General features: G+C 43.5%; 1 protein-coding gene across 1 annotated transcript in view; it reads left to right on the forward strand.

Annotated features, from left to right (window-relative positions):
- WWP1 (WW domain containing E3 ubiquitin protein ligase 1) overlaps positions 1-19,946 on the forward strand; it is a 2,386,594-nt gene that overhangs the window by 2,178,602 nt on the left and 188,046 nt on the right. Inside the window, exon 24 of the mRNA XM_044065992.1 lies at positions 12,150-12,246. Within this exon, the coding sequence (XP_043921927.1) occupies positions 12,150-12,246 (97 nt within the window). The remainder of the gene's footprint in view (positions 1-12,149; positions 12,247-19,946) is intronic.

The following is a 19,946-nucleotide window of genomic DNA, read 5'->3' on the forward strand; positions in this document are numbered from 1 at the left end:
GTGTGTTTGACTGATTGTGACTAGACAGTCATCCCTTTTTCAGGATGTCTAAAGACACTAAGGTCTCTGGCTTCAAGAAGTGTGACTCGTGCTGTCATAAGATGTCTCTGACAGACGGTCACACTTTTTGTGTATATTGCTTTGGCCCTCTGCACCTGCAGGACTCTTGTTCTGTCTGCCACGCGTTCAGTCCAAGAGTCCTGCAGGAACGCAGGAATAAACTTATTTTGAGAGGCTTGTTAAAGCCTGAAGGTTCCCCAGCTAAGCCTTCGTCAGGTAAACCTTCTAAGCCCGCCAAACCGTCGGCTTCATGTTCGGAGACGTTGCCGAGCGGTGCTACTACTACCACTGCATTGGTTCCGGCCGGAACCGATGATTCTAGGCTTCAGTCAGCTCCGACTCTGTTGTCGGAGCCGTCTTCGAGCAAGAAGCGTTCCAGGTCTCCTTCCCTGGAATCGGTCCTCTCGGCTCCGAAGTCTCCCTTGTTATCGGAGCGGAGTCACAGGTCCCATTCCTCTCGGTCTTCCAGGCTGTTGGACCATGACCTCGAGAGGGTGGTTAGCAGACTACTTAAGTCGCAGGCACTGGCCCAAATGTTGCATAGCCCTCCTCATCAGGCAGTGGCTTTAACTTCTCCCTCTTCGATTCCTCCTCCGACTCTTCCTGTGAGTTTGGAGCTGGAGATCGTAGGGGTCGGGACCGTCGGAGCTGATACCACCCCTTTCGGCTCCCTCGTCTGCTCCGATCTCTTCCTTGGTTCCATCCTTGGAAGGATCCGGGCGCCGGGACTCTCTCATCGGCTCCGAGGTGGCGAGTGGCATCGGACCCTTGTCTGACCCCGTTCTCCCTCTCGGAGCTTCAGCGCAGGTGAGTTCGGCCCTGACATTGGCCTCGGAGCCGTCCCTCTCGGTGCTGGGAGGAGTCCTTGTCTGTTCGGAGTGGGGACCCCCTTCCCTGCCTGATAGGGGTGCCTTTGAGGTCATGAGGAGTGTGCTGGCCCCTGTGCCTGCTCCATGGTTGGCTCCTTCGGCTCCTCCCTTTATGGTGCCTGCTTCAGTCTCTACCCGCTCTCTCGATCCCGAGCGTGGAGAACCGACGCTACAGGAAGCCCCATTGGGCATATCCTCCTCTTCTGAGGCCTCCCCTGATCCTTCAGGGGAGCCTCCTCGAAAGAGAAAATGCAAGAGGAAGCATATAGATTCCCCTGAGTCAGTCACATTGGACACTGACTTGGATGACTCAGAAGGGTCCCCAAGGTCCCCCTCTGAGGATGTCTCATTTTCTGACATCCTGGAGATTCTTAAGCAGAGGGGAAAATGGTCTGCCCTTAACCCTTCTGAGGACGAGTCGGTGTACCTGGATGCATTCGGTTCTCGCCCTTTCACCTCCTGGGTGTCTCCGCCTTTCGACCCGCTCATGGATGTGGTGGCTCGAAAGGCGTGGACGGCTCCGGATACTATGGAACCAACTCCCCGGAGGCCTACAAAATTTATTACAGCCCCTTCTGACAAGCAGTTTCTAACTAAGGGCGTCCCTGTTGATGCCATGGTGGTGGCGGCCACTAAAAAGGAGTTGGCTGACCCTTCAGTACCTGTCCATCCTCCTAATAAGGAATCTAGGACTATGGACAGGTATGGCAAGCGGATGTTTTCCTCAGCGACCTTTGCTATGCGTTCGCTGAATTATTTGTGCCATTTCACCCATCTCCAGAGAGACCTTCTCAAGGAACTGGGTGATACCTTACAGGACCCATCAGCTGCGGGGTCTCAGGAAAAGATCAACTCCCAGCTGGGGACCCTAAACTCTATTGTAAACTCCTCCATGCTGCTCATTTCCTATGCAGCCGATGGAGCGAGTAGGGCTGCAGGCATGGGCGTCGCTCTAAGGAGACACGCCTGGATGCGTCTTTGCAACTTTGCTGACCCCTTCAAGGCGTCCTTCACTAACACCCCCTTTGATGGTTCTGCCTTGTTTGGGCCTCAAGTGAAGGATACATTGGCCAGGTGCGAGCAGGAAGGCAAGACTCTCTCTGCCGTAGGAGTCTGTTTTTCTACCCCTTCTAGACCATACCCTAAGGGTCAGAAAGGTGGGAAAATGTGGTTCCGCAAACCTCAGGGAGTACTGCCTGACGCACGTGGTGAGCTTCCCTCTAGAGGCAGAGGAGGGAACAATAATAGACGCCGCCCGAGGGGCAGGGGGGGGGTCCGCAGAATCAGGGTAGCAGAGAATCCTTCTCTGACAAACCCTTCCAGCACCCCTGAGGAGCTGCCCAACTGTCCACCTTCGGAGGCAGTCGGGGGAAGACTATCACTGTACCCAGAAGCCTGGCATTCCCTTACGCAGGACATTTGGGTACGGTCGATCATATCCGAGGGTTACAAAATTCCCTTTATTCATACCCCACAACCACCAAAAGGGCCCCTTCCAGACGTTCCACCCGGTCTGAGGGATCAAGCAGCACTAGAAATTTCAAAGCTGCTACAAAAAAGAGCCATCCAGCCAGTCCCAGCAGACCAGCAAGGATCCGGAGTCTACTGCAAGTTCTTTTTGGTACCAACCAACAGGCACTCCAGGAGGTTTCTCCGCTTCCGGCTGGGAGCCAGTCACTACCAATTCAGAGCCCTGCCCTTTGGCCCTCACCACAGCCCCCAGGGTGTTTACCAAATGCATGGCAGTGGTTGCAGCTCACCTGAGACGAAAAGGATTCCAGGTGTTTCCATACTTAGACGACTGGCTCCTTACTGCCACCACCAAGGGTCAGCTACTTCATTCCAGGGATTATACCCTCCAAATTTGCAACGAGCTAGGTATCTCTATAAACTCCGAAAAGTCTGCCTTGTCACCTTGTCAGTCTATTACCTTCATAGGCGCCGTTTTAAACACTGTGGAACTGTCAGCAAAACTGCCTGTACAAAGGATTTCAGACATTCGAGGTCATGTTCAAATCCTACTACAAGACAGCAGAGTCCAGGCCAGAATCGTACTAAAAACCCTAGGTCTCATGGCAGCAGCTATCACATTACTCCCCCTAGCTCACTTTCACATGCGGATCCTGCAATGGATGCTGTTTTCCCAGTGGTCTTTTTAACAGCTTCCAATGTCACACAACATTCTAATCACTCAGTCATGCAAAATACACCTTTCATGGTGGATGGTCTCCCCTCAGGTTCTTCAGGGCAGACCCTTTGTCCTTCCTCCTCCTGTGGCTACTGTGATAGTGGATGCCTCCCTGATCGGGTGGGGGGGTGCATTTTCTGGGCAGGACAGTCCAGGGCACATGGCAGCCTTTCGAAAGCCACCTGCACATAAATGTCTTGGAAATGAGAGCGGTGCTTTTAGCGTTGCAGGCCCTTCAAGACTCTCTACCCACCGGGACTGTTGCAATTCAGACAGACAATATGTCTGTAGTGTGGTACATCAACAAGCAGGGTGGAACCAGGTCCTACCCCCTATGTCGAGAAGCACTCAGACTGTGGCAGTGGGCGATGTCTTCTCAACGGTTTCTGGTAGCAACGCATATCCCCGGGAAGTCCAACGTCATAGCGGACAGGCTGAGCAGAGCCATTCTCATGCCCCACGAGTGGGGTCAGCCTTGCTGCGATCTTTTTGCAACCCCTCAAAACAGCAAGTGCCCAGACTTCTTCACCCTCTTCCCTCTCCTAGGTCTTCCCCCCAGAGATGCTCTAGTCCACGATTGGCCCCGGGGTCTTCTGTATGCCTTTCCCTTAATTACTCAGCTAATCCAGAAAGCAACTGTTTTGAGATCCAGAATGATCCTTGTTGCCCCTTACTGGCCTGGACAAATTTGGTTCCCGTTCCTGCAACGTCATCTACTAGATCAACCCTGGCATCTGGACCCAGCGCCAGATCTTCTGACACATCAGTTGGGCGGGCTGCATCAATCTCTCCAATCTCTCAACCTCACAGCTTGGTTGCTCCACTTCCAACCCTAGCCAGGCTTCCCTCAATCTCTCATTCAGTTCGTGACATCATCCTCGCTTCGTACAAGTCTACTACCAGAAAGACTTATGCTAGCAAATGGAAGCATTTCTCTGTTTGGGCAGGGGAGAAACAAGTTGACCCCTTTACAGCCCCTGTCCATACAGTCTTAGAGTTTTTGGCAGAACTTTTTCAAATGGGATCTTCTTCAGCCACCATCAGAGTTCAGTTGGCAGGCATTGCGAATTTTCATGTTGGATTGTCAGAGACCAGCATTATGTCACACAAACTTTGTAAAGCCTTTCTAAAATGAACCCTCTTACTTAGGCCCCCGGTAAAAGATCCTCCCCCACCATGGGACCTAAATTTGGTGCTGTCGTCTTTAATTCTCCCTCCCTTTGAACCTGCGGCTTCCTGTTCACTAAAGTTGCTCTCTTGGAAAACTCTGTTTTTAGTAGCCATCACTTCAGCGAGAAGGGTATCAGAACTTCAAGCCCTTTGTGTTCGCCCTCCTTACCTTGTTTTTCACAAAGATAGAGTGTCACTTAGGACTAATCCGTCCTTTTTACCCAAAGTACTCTCTGAAAAAAATCTGAATCAGACCATCGATCTTCCTGTTTCCTTCCCACTTTATACCAATAGGTCTGAACGGAAGTTACATTGTCTAGACGTTCACCGTCAATTACGCTTCTACCTGGATAGAACCAAGGAGACGAGGAAATCAGAACAGCTCTTCCTGTCTTACGCGGAAGGGAAACAAGGCCTGCCAGTTTCCAAAGTAACCTTGTCCAGGTGGTTGACCTCTGTTATCGTGTTGATTTACCAATTGAGGCATAAAGAGCTCCCTATTAAGCCCCAGAGCTCATTCAACCAGAGCATTAGCTTCTTCAGTAGCCTTTCAGGCAAGATTGCCAATGGACTCCATTTGTGCAGCGGCCACATGGGCCTCTCCACATACCTTCATTTCTCATTACAAGCTGGACATGACCTCTAGAAGTAGGGCTGATTTTGGTTCCACTGTACTCAAGAGTTTGTTCCATTGAGCCACCCAGGACTAAGGTGCTAGGGACGCTGTCCCATCCAGCAAGAATGAAGGTGAGATTGACAACTTAACATTGAGAAGTTATGTACTTACCATAACGTTCCATGTTAGTTGTCTTCTTCTCGCCTTCTTTCTTGCGTCCTACCCTCCATCCCCCTAGCCTGGCAAGACCGAGAGTATCTTCTGAGATGTGTTGTCATGAGTTGAGATGTGTTGTCATGATAGTTATCTCCTTAGCTACCTCTTTCTTTTTCTTGGTAGCTCTTATAAGAGTTTTGTATACCTAGATGTATAGAGGTAGATATATATATATATATATATATATATATATATATATATTCTCAGTCATGGTGGGGACATGTATGTCCATAGTGTTAGCTATCAAACAAGATCTGGCTATATCACGCCTAGCATTATGGGACATAGGATAGCCTCGAGCTGGTAAAAATAGCTCTCGAGCTTTATTAATAGGCCGAGTCGGAGCCGAGGTTTGGCTCCGAACCCATCCAGCAAGAAAGAAGACGAGAAGAAAACACATGGAACGTTATGGTAAGTACATAACTTCTCATTATCTTCCCTTCTATCTCTATTCTCAACTTCTTCTGATTTCCCTAGTTTGCTGCCATTACCACCATCTTATCTGTGCTTAGTTTCATTCCATGTGCCTTCAGTTTTGCATTCCATTCTCCTATCCTTTGCTGAAGTTCTAGCTCAGAGGCTGCCTGTAATGCCACATTGTCTGCATACAGCAACTTTGTTGCTGTGTCCCCTCTGACCTGTTTGCTAATGTAGTCCATCACCAGTGTGAACAGCAGTGGACTCAGAGCTGAACCCTGGTGTACACCCATTCCCACTGGGAACCCCTCTGTGAGACCAAACACTGTTCGTACTTGGGTCTTTTTTCATAGCCTCCACTAATTGTACCAGTGTTTCTGGGACTTCAAACCACCTCAGTACTGCCCAGGATCAGCTTCTTGGGACCTTGTCATATGCTTTCTCCAAGTCTAGGAATGCCCAGTTGGACTCTGTCATGTCTAGCTTTCTTCTCAAGTATGTGTCTCATTGCAGACATTGAGTCAATTGTGCTGCATTCTGATCTGAATTCGAGCTGCTCATCTCCCATCTTACATTGTACTACTATGCATATCCGTTTATCAATTACCCTGTCCAGAACTTTTGTGCAATGTAATAGGAGTTTGATGCCTCTGTACTGCCCACAGTTGTGGATGTCCCCTTTGTTCTTGTACACTGGCATGAGTATGCTTATTCTCCAGTCATCTGGGATATGCCTTTCTCTCCACACTGCTATCGGTACCGTCAGGAGCCATTTCTCCCCTATCTCACCCAGCATCTTTATTATATCTGCAGTGACCTCATCTGAGCCTGCTGCTTTCACTAACTTCAATTAATTTAGTGCTGTTCTTACTTCTTCTAGGGTGGGTTTCTCCTGTTTTCTCATTATAGGCTGTTTCTGGGGCAGTACAGCTTCTGTGGGGTTTTCTTCATTCAGAAGCTGCTAGAAATACTCCTTCCATCTGCCTTTGATGTCCTGTGGACTGGTGAGCAGGTTGTTGCTGGCATACCTTATGAAGGGTGTCTGACTATCTTCTTTATCTTTCTGTCTTTGCCTTGCAAGCTGATATAGTTTCTTTGTGCCACTTACTAAGTCATTTTCCAGAGGATGGTTGAGTGCCTTCTTTCCTAGCCAGCCAGTAGTCCTTCCTAGCCTGGTCAGTATTTTCTGTCTCCCACTTCTTCCTATACTACTCCTTTCTTTTGATGACTTCCTGGACTTCTAGATTCCACCACCAGCTTTCCTTATATACTTTATTTCCATACCTGGCTTGACCACATATCTTTTCTGTAGTCTTAACACATGCTGTTTTTAGGTGCTGCCATTCTTGTTCAACTCTACCTATTTCCTCCTCTTGTTGGGGTGCCGGTACCCTGAGTATTTCCTTGAACTGTTGTACTTTCTCTGCAGTCAACTTCCCGGTCTTCAGCCTGGTCTCTGTTAACTTTAAAGCCGCCTTATCTGACTACTGCTTGCAGCTGACTCTGGCAACTAGTGGTTTATGCTGTGGGCTAACTGTTCCACTGGGGATGAATTTCCAATCATGGATTCTAACCCAGTGCCTTTTTCTTACTGGGAGGAAGTCTACCTGAGTTGCATGTTGGCTACTGTTGTATGTGATCTTGTGACTGTCTCTTTCTGAACCATGTGTTGGCTATTATCAAGCCATTTGCCAGACAGAAGTCTAGAATGGTTTCTCCTCCTTAATTTCTGTTGCCCCCACCCATGTGGACCCAGGCAGTCCTCATATCCTGTTCTGTCTGTCCCGATATGTGCATTCAAGTCACCGGTTATCAACACCAATTCATGTTGTCCTGCTTTATCTAGTATCTCTTGCAGCTGCTGTCTGAATGTACTCTCTTCCTCACTATCACAACCCTGCTGTGGGGTATAGGCTGAGATTATGAGTACTGCTCAATCATTACACTGGAGTCTGATTGCCATGAGTCTGTCATTAAGTCTGATGATATCTCTCACTGCCTTCTGAAGCTTCTCTCTCACCACAATTCCTACACTATTTCTAGCCTGTCCCCCTCGTGAGTAGTGGAGTCTGGATCCCAAGCCAAGTGGCTTTGCTGCACTGCCCTTCCATCTCATCTCTTGGATACATGGGATGTCCAATCTCCTCTGTATCATGTCATTCACTTCCAAGGTGCGTCCTGTCAGTGAACCTACATTAAGCGTAGTAATTCTCAGTTCATGTTTGGCAGGTTGGTTGGTTTTACATCCAGCTTTCGCTCAACAGAGCTATCCCAGGTAATCCAGGCTGGGCAACTAGACACCGGCTGGCCATTAGCTTATTGACCCATGACTACTGGGCTTTATGGCAGGCACACACTAGCCAATAGGGGCACATATACCCTTCTCACCATTAGCAAGGGTCCCCGGTGTAAGTCAGAGTAGGCTAGGTCCTCAACCCAGTTATCACCGGTAACTACCCATGCCCATTTTGGCAACATTAGTCAACATGACTGAATCACCTCTAGCCATATTTTACACCGAGTGGCTAGCCCTGTCATGGCGCACAGTCTGTGATCCGTGTTATCCTATCTTGAGGATACTGCGCACCCCAGTAGATGCCCAAAGCAGTTGCTCCCTTCTCATGTTACTAATATGAAATAAACTCAGCCATAATACCTAATGCATATGTGCTGTAGGAACATACGCATTAAATATTTACTGTATTGTCATATAACGAGCTTAGTATATTCTAATTTTTGTAAGTATTCATCTTAATAAGGTCTTACATAAGTTGTTGAAACTTCCTTAACAGTTTTTTTAATGTGATATCGTTCAGTATTTTTTTAATGTGCTTTCAGTATTTTTAATAGTGGGAATTGTTTTTAAACTGCCTGCTTCTGAGTGTGTTTTGAAAGAAGAGTAGGACCATTCCTGGTGTCAACTTAGTGTTAACTTATTTTCTTCATATGGGAAACAGTTTTGTTCAACAAGTTTTTTTCTCAGTAGGTAAGAAGACCTTAAAAAGGAATTTTTATTTTCCTTGTTTCAGTGTAAAACTTCAGATTTATTTTTAATCTTGAAAGTAATTTGGTATAGTGTTTGCACATTTGTTTGCATTTGCGTATGTTTATGCGTATGTGTACTTACATACACATTTAATGTATATTATGTATGGATGGCGCAGTGGTGCAGCAGTTGCATTGTCGTCTCACAGCAAGAGGTTCTCCAGTTTGATTCTCGGCTGGGGGTGCCTTCTGTGTGAAGTCTACATGTCCTCCCTGCATTCATGTGGGTTTCCTCCGGGTGCTCCGGTTTCCACCCACATTACAAAAACATGCATCTGGAGCGTTTCTCCCTGGGCCTCCGCTGAAGATTGGTTTCATTCCAAGTTGGACTTTCCCGGTTAACAAATGTTAAAAAAATATAAATTAATAATAAAATTATACATTGTTATAAGGTTGCTTTTCATAACCAGTTTGTGTTCTAGAAATGGATTCCAAGAAATTCTCTTTGACAGCAGAGCTCAAGATGAAGTTACTGGAATCCATTTTGAGAGTAAACAATGAAGTGAAGTTACAGTAGGAGGCTTTGTAATATAAAGGGTGCTTTAGCTACCTGGTGTATAAACTGTTCAAAAAAGTATGGCAGCATGAACTAACAGCTTTAAAAGCTGTAAGACATTGTGTGCTGCTGCACAGACTGCATCTGCAATCAGTCAACAGCTTTAAAAGCTATTGGACATTATGTTGTGATACATATTTGTTTTCAGTTGTATGGAATTGCAAAGTATGTCACAGCTTCTGTTGTGAGGTTTCTGATTCTGTTCTGAGGTGGTTGCGTAATGTAGGGCAGTACAGGTTAATTTCTAAACATCATTTTGTAACAGTGTTGTTTTAGCAAAGTGCTTATGTTGAACATCACTGTAGTAGTTTTTTAGCATAGTCAGTGCGTCTCGTGTATTTAAATGTGTGCATGCACGGGCATGCACAGAAACATGTTAGTACAGTTTGGTATACAAGAAGTACATTTTTAATGTAAATCATATGCATGTTAATATGTCTTACTAGCTGAAACTCCTTATGATTGTGTAAATGTAATGTGTTTTATCTGGATGTCCATGATATAGTAACTAACACAAATATTAATGCATATGATGAGCACATGCTTGGGTCATTTTATTTTTGAGAAGTACAAAATAAAATCCTGGAGCAGAAGTGGAGAGTGAAAGCGCTAATGCATGCAGTCATAGTTTATCTTAAAATAATAATAGAAATTGTATTTGAATTTGTGACTGTTGTGTTTAGTACTTCTAAATAAATGCATACTGAAAACTGGGATTGTTGATCCTCTTGTTTAGTAATTTTGTAAGGAGTTTGAAACAGATGCATATCAAAACTATATTGTACAGTAAGTAATACCAATAAATGCAACATCCTGTCAACCTGCCATCATGTTGCAGAGGTTTGAAACCCTGACTTTACCCAGACAGCCTTTGCTGGATTAGCAATACTGGCAATAGTGGAGACAGGCCAAGGAGGATGGAAGTGAGTGACCATGGGGAAGAGGGTGGTGGCTGTGACTTGCCACTTGTGAGATACCTTTTTGAGATTTGTGGGTATTGCTCCAGTGGAACATGAGCCTGTCTTGTGTGTGTGCGTGTGTGTGTGTGCGTGTGCACGTTCACACAGCCTCCCTTTGTTGGGCAACATTGTGCAATTTACTCGTACAGTGACATTGGGCAATATTGTGGAGTTAGAGGAGCCCTCAAGAAGAGAGAGACCCTGGGGTAAGTTGCTCTGCAGGGCCCAGTTGGCTGGCCTGTTCCCTATCTATGTAACTTTTACCTCCAGAAGAATGAGTGGGCTTCCTGAGCAGTAACAAGTTAGGTTATGTAGAGCTCTCAAGTAGCCCAGGGATGCCTCTCTCCTCTGTGGAACGAATGGTTCGATTGGGTACTGGCAATGGAGTTCAGTAGGATCTTGTGGAGAAGTGAGGGAAAACAATTTCAGACAAGTTCTGTTTAAAACTGCAGGAGGACATCTTTCATTTTCTCATTGGGTATCATAGACTAATATATATATATTGTATAGTTTATGCAAGAGTACGGCTAGCAATGTGTTGTGTTGTGAATGTGGAAAGCTGTCCTCCCCCCATCTCAGAAAATGCCTAGTTTTATGTTAAAACAACAGTTTGTAGTCTGCCCTGAAGTACCTACCAGTCTTCACAAATCCTATCAACAACCTGTACAATTTAGCATTAATAGTATCCTGGACCATTTCATCATCATCCTAGTAATATGAATTTGTTAGGAGACAATTATTTTATCCTGCCTGTGGAATATAAATTAATCTTAGAAAGATCTGATATTTAGTAAAATAATTTCTGAAATAGAAAGCAAAATAACTCTGTTTGTTTATCACCTTGTTTCATTGGTTGACCTAATCCCCTAATTTGTCTTGTTACTATGTAGATCTTTAAATTTCGTAATGGAACTTTTTACAGTGTCATACTGTACTGATGTAAAGATGTCCTAGCAGCTTTTCATACACATGGTCTCTTAATTGCTTTAGACTGCAGGTAATACAAATGTTAAGTTGCCTTAAAGAAGAGGCAACTGTGTAACAATATTTTCAATCAAATCTGATCTTCAGAACATCTCAATCAGCAAGTATGCTGACCTTCAGTCATTCACAGTCAGGTCACAGCCTCTCTACTTTTGGTTTGTTTGTGTCTTTCGGCTTTTCCCAGTTAGGGGTCGCCACAGCGGAACTCCGGTCCGCTAATGATTGGCAGTTGATTTTTACGAACCGGCTTGCCAGGCCTGACGCACAACCTTCAACGAAGGTACGCCCATTCACGCATGTCTCCACGCAGAAGACACTCTAACTGAGAATCGAACCGGACAGTGTCTTACTGTGAGGCGACAACGCTACCGCAGCACCACCACCGCTTTTGGTATTTCATTATAAAGTAGATTTTATTTTTCTTGCCTCTGTTTAGGTCATGATGTTCTTCCTAGCAGAACTTTTCCGCCATAGCTTGCCAGAAGACTGATGACTGGTAGCAGGGTAGAACTACTATGCTTCATTTTGTTTTACTGGCCTTATGACTGCCAATGTACTTGCAGTGTAGGAGTGAGAGAGAAAGGCCCTTGTCCGTCTGCAACACCTTAGATATCCATAGTTGGATTTCAGCCTGGTCGGTGGTGGATCTTACTGTTTTACATGCAGTGGTGGTCTTTGAGATCTTGATTCATACTGGGAGGTTTATGGAGAAGATGTGTAACTGTAAATGTTCTTAACATTCTTAAATCAAGAGTGTTCAACCGTCATTTGTGACTGCAATGTTGTTGTTTTCTTGTTAAAATGTCTTCATATAACTTTCCCCATTACAGCTTTTTATTTGTAGGATATTTGTTAAATAAAAGACTTAAACTATTAATGAACTGTAAGCATACCCATCTCATGGGGAAATGTAATAGTGTACATTTTCAGAAATAAAATAGAAAAAGAGATCGGTCCCAGACTTATTTTTGAACGAGATTAGTGTTGGCATAATTTTTAAGATGTGATGTAGGAAAAAGAGCTTCATCCTAATTTTAAATGTGACACTTGCAGTTTTGTTTTTTGATAGTTTGTAAAAGAAATGGACAATGAGGTTCGTCTAAGACTGCTACAGTTTGTTACTGGAACCTGCAGATTGCCACTTGGAGGCTTTGCAGAACTCATGGGTAAGGATTCTTTCTTAACTAAATAAAACAGTGCAAGAAACGTGTGCTTGTGGAGGTTTTTCAATTCCTGTATGTCTAGTCCTTAACTAATACAATGTACCATGTGCTGCTTAATATGATGTGGAAATAGCAAATAAATGTATATGAGTTAACACACTGTAAATGTAAATGTGTTAGATTGTTTGTGACAGCCACATACTCTAATGCATGATGAGACAAAATTTGGATGTACTGTATTTATAGACCCTGCCATATGGATACTAAAACAAAACCAACTATCAGGAGTCACTTGTTTGATGTATTAAATTTTTTAGTGCAAGAAAAATGACATTTCATTAATAGAAATTCATTTTAAAGTAACGTAATATTTAATTAAAGATATTTTCACTTCCGATCTAGGTAAGGAAATAATGATCTTTCTTTATAGAGCATCATTGTAACTGTAAATCATAACATTTGGATTTACCTACTATTTTACTTTAACTGGCTGGATTTTTCTCAGTAGTAGAGTCATAGGATGATAATAGGCTATTGGCCCGGAGGCCCTTATAAGCCTAGCCAGGAATTTCACCCATGTTCCCTCAAAGTCAGCACCTGTTTCCCCTGTCAAGCAGGGACATAGGTGGGATCCCAAGGATATATTTTCTGTTTCCCATCCAGTCGTCCGGGTTCCTCTTAAAGAGAACTATAGAGGTATTCTGCTTGACATGGAGAGGGAGTCTATTCCACCGACAGGGAGGTCTTTGGGACGCACATCTGTCCTGCCAACAAGTTCTGTTAATGTCACAGACTAGGTTAAGGCCTTGCATGCAGGTTGCGCGAGTGGAGTTTGTCTTAAGGATATGCAGCAACTCCATCAAGGCTGGGTCTGAAATGGCCTTGTATGCCAGTCACAGGTCACCTCTGAGCAGTCTGTATGAGACTGAGTAGAAGGACAGGGCTTTTAGCGTATCTGTATAGGATAGGTGTTTGAGACCCTGGATTTTTCGGGTCAGGAACCTCTGTGGTCTCTCCAACTGCTGCATGTGCTTCACAAGGTACATGCCGAAGGGGGCATTGTACTCGATAATGGGTCTGATAATGGAAGCATACAGGGATGTTATGACCTCCTTGTTCCTGGATGAAATACCCTTATTTATGAGGTGGGCCATGTAGAAAGCCTTCCGTACAACGGAGGCAACGTGATGGTCAAATGTCAGGTTGCTGTCAACCTGGGTGCCCAAGTCCCTCACGACTGATTGCATGCTTAGTATGTTGTTATTAATGTGCTAATTAGTGAAGATGACATTTTCCCCAAAGGGGATAATGATGCATTTCTTAGCATTCAGTCTGAGGCCATGCTTCTGGCATCAGTCATTAGTTTAGGTAAGGCCCTCTTGGAGGATGTTCACGTCCCTAGGGGAATTTAAGACAACACCCAGCTTGCAGTCATCCGCAAGCTTGGTCAGACACAGACCACTGGTTTTGGCTTGCACCTCAGAAACGTATATCCCAAACAGTAGAGGGCCCCAAGACTGATCCTTGTGGTGTGCCACTCGTTATGGGTCTACTACTAGATGTGGCTTCCCCTACTTTGACTGAGTGGGTTCTATCAGTGAGCCAGTTAGCTACCCATCTGGTAACATGTGGGTTGATGCTTAGCTGGGAGAGTTTATCTATTCTGCCCGAGTTGAGAATGGTGTCAAAGGCTTTGGCTAGGTCAAGGTAGGCAGTGTGGCACCATCTTCCCCTCGTCCATGGCTTTGGTGACTGTTTCAAAGAAGTCGACCAAGCTTAACAGGCATTATCTCCCTTTGACAAAACCAAACTGTCATCTTTACTGTAAGGACTGATGCTGTTCTGCAGTTTGTGTATTAGTTCTTTCTTTGAATGTTGTTGGTTGTTCAGCTCACATTTGTGAGAAAGTTCTGTGCATAGTGACTGTCGTAAGCAGTGGTCATATATTTCTCTATTACTTTTCATTTTAGCATGACAGTTTTCATCAATAGTTTGTCTTCTCCATGGAATTCTGTTGACAATTGTAATTGTTGTAGTTGAAGGTCTACTGAACACTGTTACAGTTTCAAAATGGTAATGAAATTTAGCCTAAGGACATAGTGTCAGTACTGTCTTAGTAATTCTCCATGCCCCATCAATCAGAGACTTGCTTATTTGGTCAGCCAGCTAGCAACGTCGTACTGACTTGGGAAAGAATGGTAACACTAAGTCATCTCTTAAAGAAACTTTGCATGTTCTAACCCTTCAGTTTCAAAGGATCAGGTCTCCAAGTAAAAGTCTTTTTCACAGCAAGGGTACACCTGTCCAGCAACCCTGTGTCCAGAAGCAGTATAAATGGAAGCAGTCCCCATCTTCAGACTGTGATGGCAAAGGAAAGTATCAGCACAACTCTATCAGGCATACCTGTCAACTGTACAGATTTTCGTGTAATGTCCAGGTGTTTGCCTCATATTTTTGGTCTGTTTCTCATAACATTGTAGTTTTCTGGCAAATTGAGAGTTGAAGTCAGAAAATTAGATATTTGAGTTTCAGACTTCATACCATTCAGAAAATTCATGCTAATGAAAAACCTGTTCTATCAAGTTTTTAAGAGCAATATTTTAAAAAAGCGTCCCTATTTTTGGGCCTTTATCCCTCTATTATTGATGACTTTGTCCAGCTTTCTTGCTCTAAGAAGTTGAGTGGTATGCTTCCAACTGAGTATGTTTCATTTCACTGTTACCTGGGAGAGGCAGCTTCTAGTGCCATCTGTCCTCATGTTGCAAATAGTTTTGTCATTGCTTTCACTTTTTATCTCTGTCACTTGGACTATCTTGTTTCTGGATTATTTGTCAAATGTTTAGCTTCAATATTTTCACACCTTAGGAAACAAATGTAGCAGTTTTTCCTTATTTAGATGATGCATGATAACCCAAGCACAGGGGCTGTGGTATATGTGGAAGTTAATACATTGATATAGATGTATATAAAAATGACGTAACACTCAAATGCTTTTAGGGGAAGGTTTGCTGCGACATGTATGTATCCCTGACCAGCACCAGATGAAGCAACTTTTTCCTACTTCCAGTTCTGAAGGAACATCCCAGAGGTGTTGAGAATAAACCCCAGGATTCTCTTATGCTTTACCCCATTTTTCCTTATTTCAAAATGCTTTCAGAAAACCAAGCTGAGTAAGTCCAGGATCATTTTCATAGCTACATATTGGCCTCAAGAAGTTTAGATGAAGTCCTTCCATGAATCACTATTGCAGTATTAATAAAAGATGGGATATCCTGGCAAGGATAGCCATATGTATGGCCAGCATACCAAAGTTTGGGTGCCAACCTCCTGTGCTCATCCTGAAAGAAGCAAAGCTATATAAGGGATGTATAGGCATGAATTACCTCAAAACTTTCTTACCAACAGCCCAAGCACTGAACTATCACATCGTCTTCAGTATATCAGTCATAGAATTCATGCATTTTCTTCAGCCATTGCAGAGATGATCATCTTTGTTGCAGATCCTCCCCTACTCTACTTTTTAGTATTTAAAAGTTTTGTATGCATCATTAAAGAGAGGAACATGTCATTGTTGGAGGCAGATTCCTCACCAGGACCATTATTCAAAGTGTCTGTTATGTTTGCCAGTCATTTGTACCTAATACTTTACATAGTTGACTGTCTTCATTACAATTTTACCTTGAGAATCAAAAGCTTAAGGAACTTTTCCAAGGTAAGATGGCCTCCAAGTCCTCATCTGCCTGTGTCCCTATGATGCTGAAGAAAAAAATCTAAAAAACCTAAAGTTCAAGACTTCTGCTGTCAGATCAAACCATGATGTTATGATGTTTCTATTGTCTCTTGGTGAGACTTGGACTGTTAAGTTCGTCCAGCTTCTCCCTCTATTGCAATCCCATCAGAGACTGATATGGCACAGCCATTCTTGCAGGTACATGAAGTCCAACCAGTTATCTGCTTCTGGTGAAAAAGGAGAACCTACACTTATTTCAGAGGGACCAGATGGCATACCTCTGGTCAGGAAAGTTGTTCCCATTTCTTTGATCGAGGTGCATCAGGCTCAGAGTCGCCTCATTTTGTACAGGCAGATATCGCAGTTTAGCAGAAGCACAATGCATTGTTTCCCTCAGACTTCTCAAGATCCTCTGAAAGAATGGACAGGATTTTTCATGGGCTTTTCAAAGCTGTCATGTCTTTAAAGTCTCCCTCACTTTCCTGCTGCTGCTCCCTATCTTCTTTTCCTCCTCCTCCTACAATCAAAAGGCAGAGAGAGGAATCTTTACCTAACCTTTACCTTTTCAGGCATGTCCAAAGGGCAGTTTCAGGTGTACTCTCCAGTCCAACTGGTGAATCTGGGCATTTTGAGGCAATGTTACAACTGCCTCATGTACACAGACAACCCTCTCCTCCTACCACCAAACACTAATATATGTGAGAGATGCAATTATACAGCCAAACTGGAGGCAAAGCTCTCACAACCCAAGACTGGAACTGACAATCAAGAGGAGAAAGAAAATACTTGCAACACACCATCAGTCTCACATAGACCTACTAAACCAACACCGGCAAATAACACACATAACTACACAAAAACATACTCTGAGGCTCTAAATAAAAATCTGCAAAAGCAACGCAGACCTCCAAAGCAGATACCCAAGCAACCTCCACACCCCATCAAAAACCATGAAACACATTCTTCACATAATCAGTGTGCCCAAGCAATCACAGCCCTTAAGGCAAAATAACATACCCAACACACTAGTAATAGGCAGCTGTATAGTCAGGCACACTGATGTCTCACTAACTAGGCTGGACAAGGAGAAGGTTACAGTTAGCTGCCTGTCAGGCGCCAGGATCTGCTACATAACGCAAGCACTCAGGTCGCTTCAGAACAAGTATAAATATGACTCTGTCATTGTTCATACTAATAACAGACTTGACAAAAGAAGCGAAACAAGCTGGAGCAGAACAACGTAAAAGATTCAATTTAATGTTAGCGCTTTCGGAAACAGGCAATACTTTTCCTTCTTCAGACAAACGAGGAACAGTTTAAAATGCTTATAAACTAAATAGTCTACGTGACAATTAATCAATTAATCAACAGGATACTTCATTTAAAGAAAAAATGTAAATAAAAAGAAAAAATCTATGTTATAAGCTGTAAGCTTAAAAAGAAATTAAACACCAAGTAGAGCTTAAATAAAGGCACAACAAGAAAACCCCAAGTTTAAATACATTATAAATTTCACTTGATTCATCACAACAAAACCTAACAGCTTATATAAAAAATAAATGAGTGCAGTGACAAACTAATGCAACATTTAGATAACCTAAGTAACAAATATATTGGTAAACATGTGACCAATAGAAAATCTATAAAATATTACAAAATAAATAATTAACAAAACTAATCATAAAAAATTCCATCTTTTTTTAAAATATAAAATTCATCTATTTAAAGCCAAGAGCTTAAGGAAACATTTAATTGAAACTGTTTCATTAAGCCCTGGAGGCAGGTAGGCTGCAGTATTAATTTGCCACCTCAATTCCTCAACTTCGAGTTTAATTTGCCAGGGACCGCCTCTCTCATCAATCACTATCTGCTTTAATACAGTAAACTTAAAACTATGGTTTGAAAACTCAATAATGTGCCCTGCTAAAGCGTTGGTCTTGTCACCCCTGCTTATAGCATATTGATGCTCATATATGCGTTGCTTCAGCTTTCTTTCGGTCTTTCCAATATAGAAAGCTTTGCAATCTTGGCAGCAGGCACAATAGACAACTCCTTTTGTGTCACATGAGAATTTCCCTTGAATTTTATAAAGGGTGTCCCTAATCTTAAATTGGTAGGCAGAACTTAAATGCTTACATTGGTTGCACGCTCCGCATTTGAACATGCCTTTGTTTTTGACATATGGTTTAAAGGAGTATTGTAGTAAGGTTTTAAGATTACACCCCCGTCTAAAAGTAACTTTTGGTTTGTTGCCAAGAAGTTTATGCAACGTGCTATCCTCAGTAACAAGAATCCAATTCTTATTAAGGGTTTCCCTAATAAAAGAATGATGTAAGTTATAAGTACATAAAAAACTAGTAGTATAACAGTGAGTTTTGTCAGTTAAGGAATCATGAACCTCATTTAAAGGGATCTCATGTTCCACCAGGAAAACTGAAGGTAATAAAGGCCTAAAATAACCACAATTTCTTTTAGTGATGACTTCAGTAGAAATCACAGAAACTAAACTTGACGGATAACCTCTCCTAAGAAACATTTTCTCAAGCACATGACATTCCTCCAAAAAATCAGAATCATCTGAAATCATGCTAGCTGCCCTCACCATCTGACCCTTAACCACTGCTCTCTTTTGGTGGTAGGGATGGCAGCTAGAAAAGTGGAGGAATGAATTGGAGTACGTGGGCTTCCTGTAAATAGTGCTTTTAAATCTGCTTCTAACAAGATCTTTGTAAATAAGAATGTCAAGGAAATTAATAGTCTCACTGTCATTGTCCATGTTGGTGTGAATGATTTGAGATGTACCTCCCTGAACTACATGAAAAGAGACATGGAAGAGCTCTCTGATCACGTAGCCCAACCCAGTATGACCCTGACTCGGAGTAGCATCCTGCCTTCACCAAGAATGATGCCACAGTATAAAGAAAAAATGATCAGTTTCAACAATTGGCTAAGTTTCTGGTGTCATTCAAAGGGGATCCAGTATCTGTCCACCTGGGATGACATGCTCGACAAGCCACGTTGCTTTGCAAGAGATGGCTTGCACCTGTCACCCTTAGGCTTTCAAATATTGGCCAAGGCTTTTGCCGCCCCTTTAGTGCCTTTTTTAGGCAAGGCTCAAAAGAGAAACCCACCACCGTAAATAGCACAAGTAACCAAAAACTGAGGGTAATGCTACTCAGTGCCAGAAGTCTAAACCTCAAAATGCATGCACTCGAGGCACTCCTCAGTATGGAGAACATCGATATCTGTGCAGTAACGAAAACCTAGTTTAAGGCTCCAGAGTGCACTCCAGCACTACCAGGCTATAACTCATACCATACTTTTCAGCCATAGAACCCGGACCGAAACACAAAAGGTGGGGGTGTATCCATATTCATCAAGGATACCCACACCTCCAGGTTAATGGCGCAGCACAATGCCTCAGAGATTATCCATGTGCAACTAACAATGGGCAAAACTGCAATTCAAATTGTAGCTTGCTATAGATCACCCACCATGACCCAGGGCACCCATTCCGCATTTCTGGAAACAATGGAAAATATGAAGGTCCTACGAAACGCCCTAATATTGGGTGATTTCAGTTTTACCCAAACATTAACTGGGAGAACTATTTAAGTACTAACTCCCTTGCCCAACGCTTCCTAGAATTTATAAACTCGAACGCCTTGGATCAACTGGTCAGTACTTCCACCAGCAGTGACAACATATTGGACCGGGTCATCACCAACATGGGCGACCGCTGTTCTACACTGGAGGTCAACCCCTCACTGGTTAGATCAGACCATAGAGTAATCACTCTGGATATCCACATTCTGCCCCCACCCCCAATCAAGGAAACCACCGTGAAACACTTTTCAGTAACAAACTTCACATTACTTAAGACCGAGGTGGAAAGGTTCACAGCCCCGATGCTAAAGGACAACGCTGTCCAAGCTGCTGAATCCATTGCAAAGGCACTCTATGAGCACCTGCA

Source organism: Protopterus annectens, chromosome 3.part0 (assembly GCF_019279795.1).
Source record: "Protopterus annectens isolate FY-2018-M chromosome 3.part0, PAN1.0, whole genome shotgun sequence".
Lineage (NCBI taxonomy): Eukaryota > Metazoa > Chordata > Ceratodontiformes > Protopteridae > Protopterus > Protopterus annectens.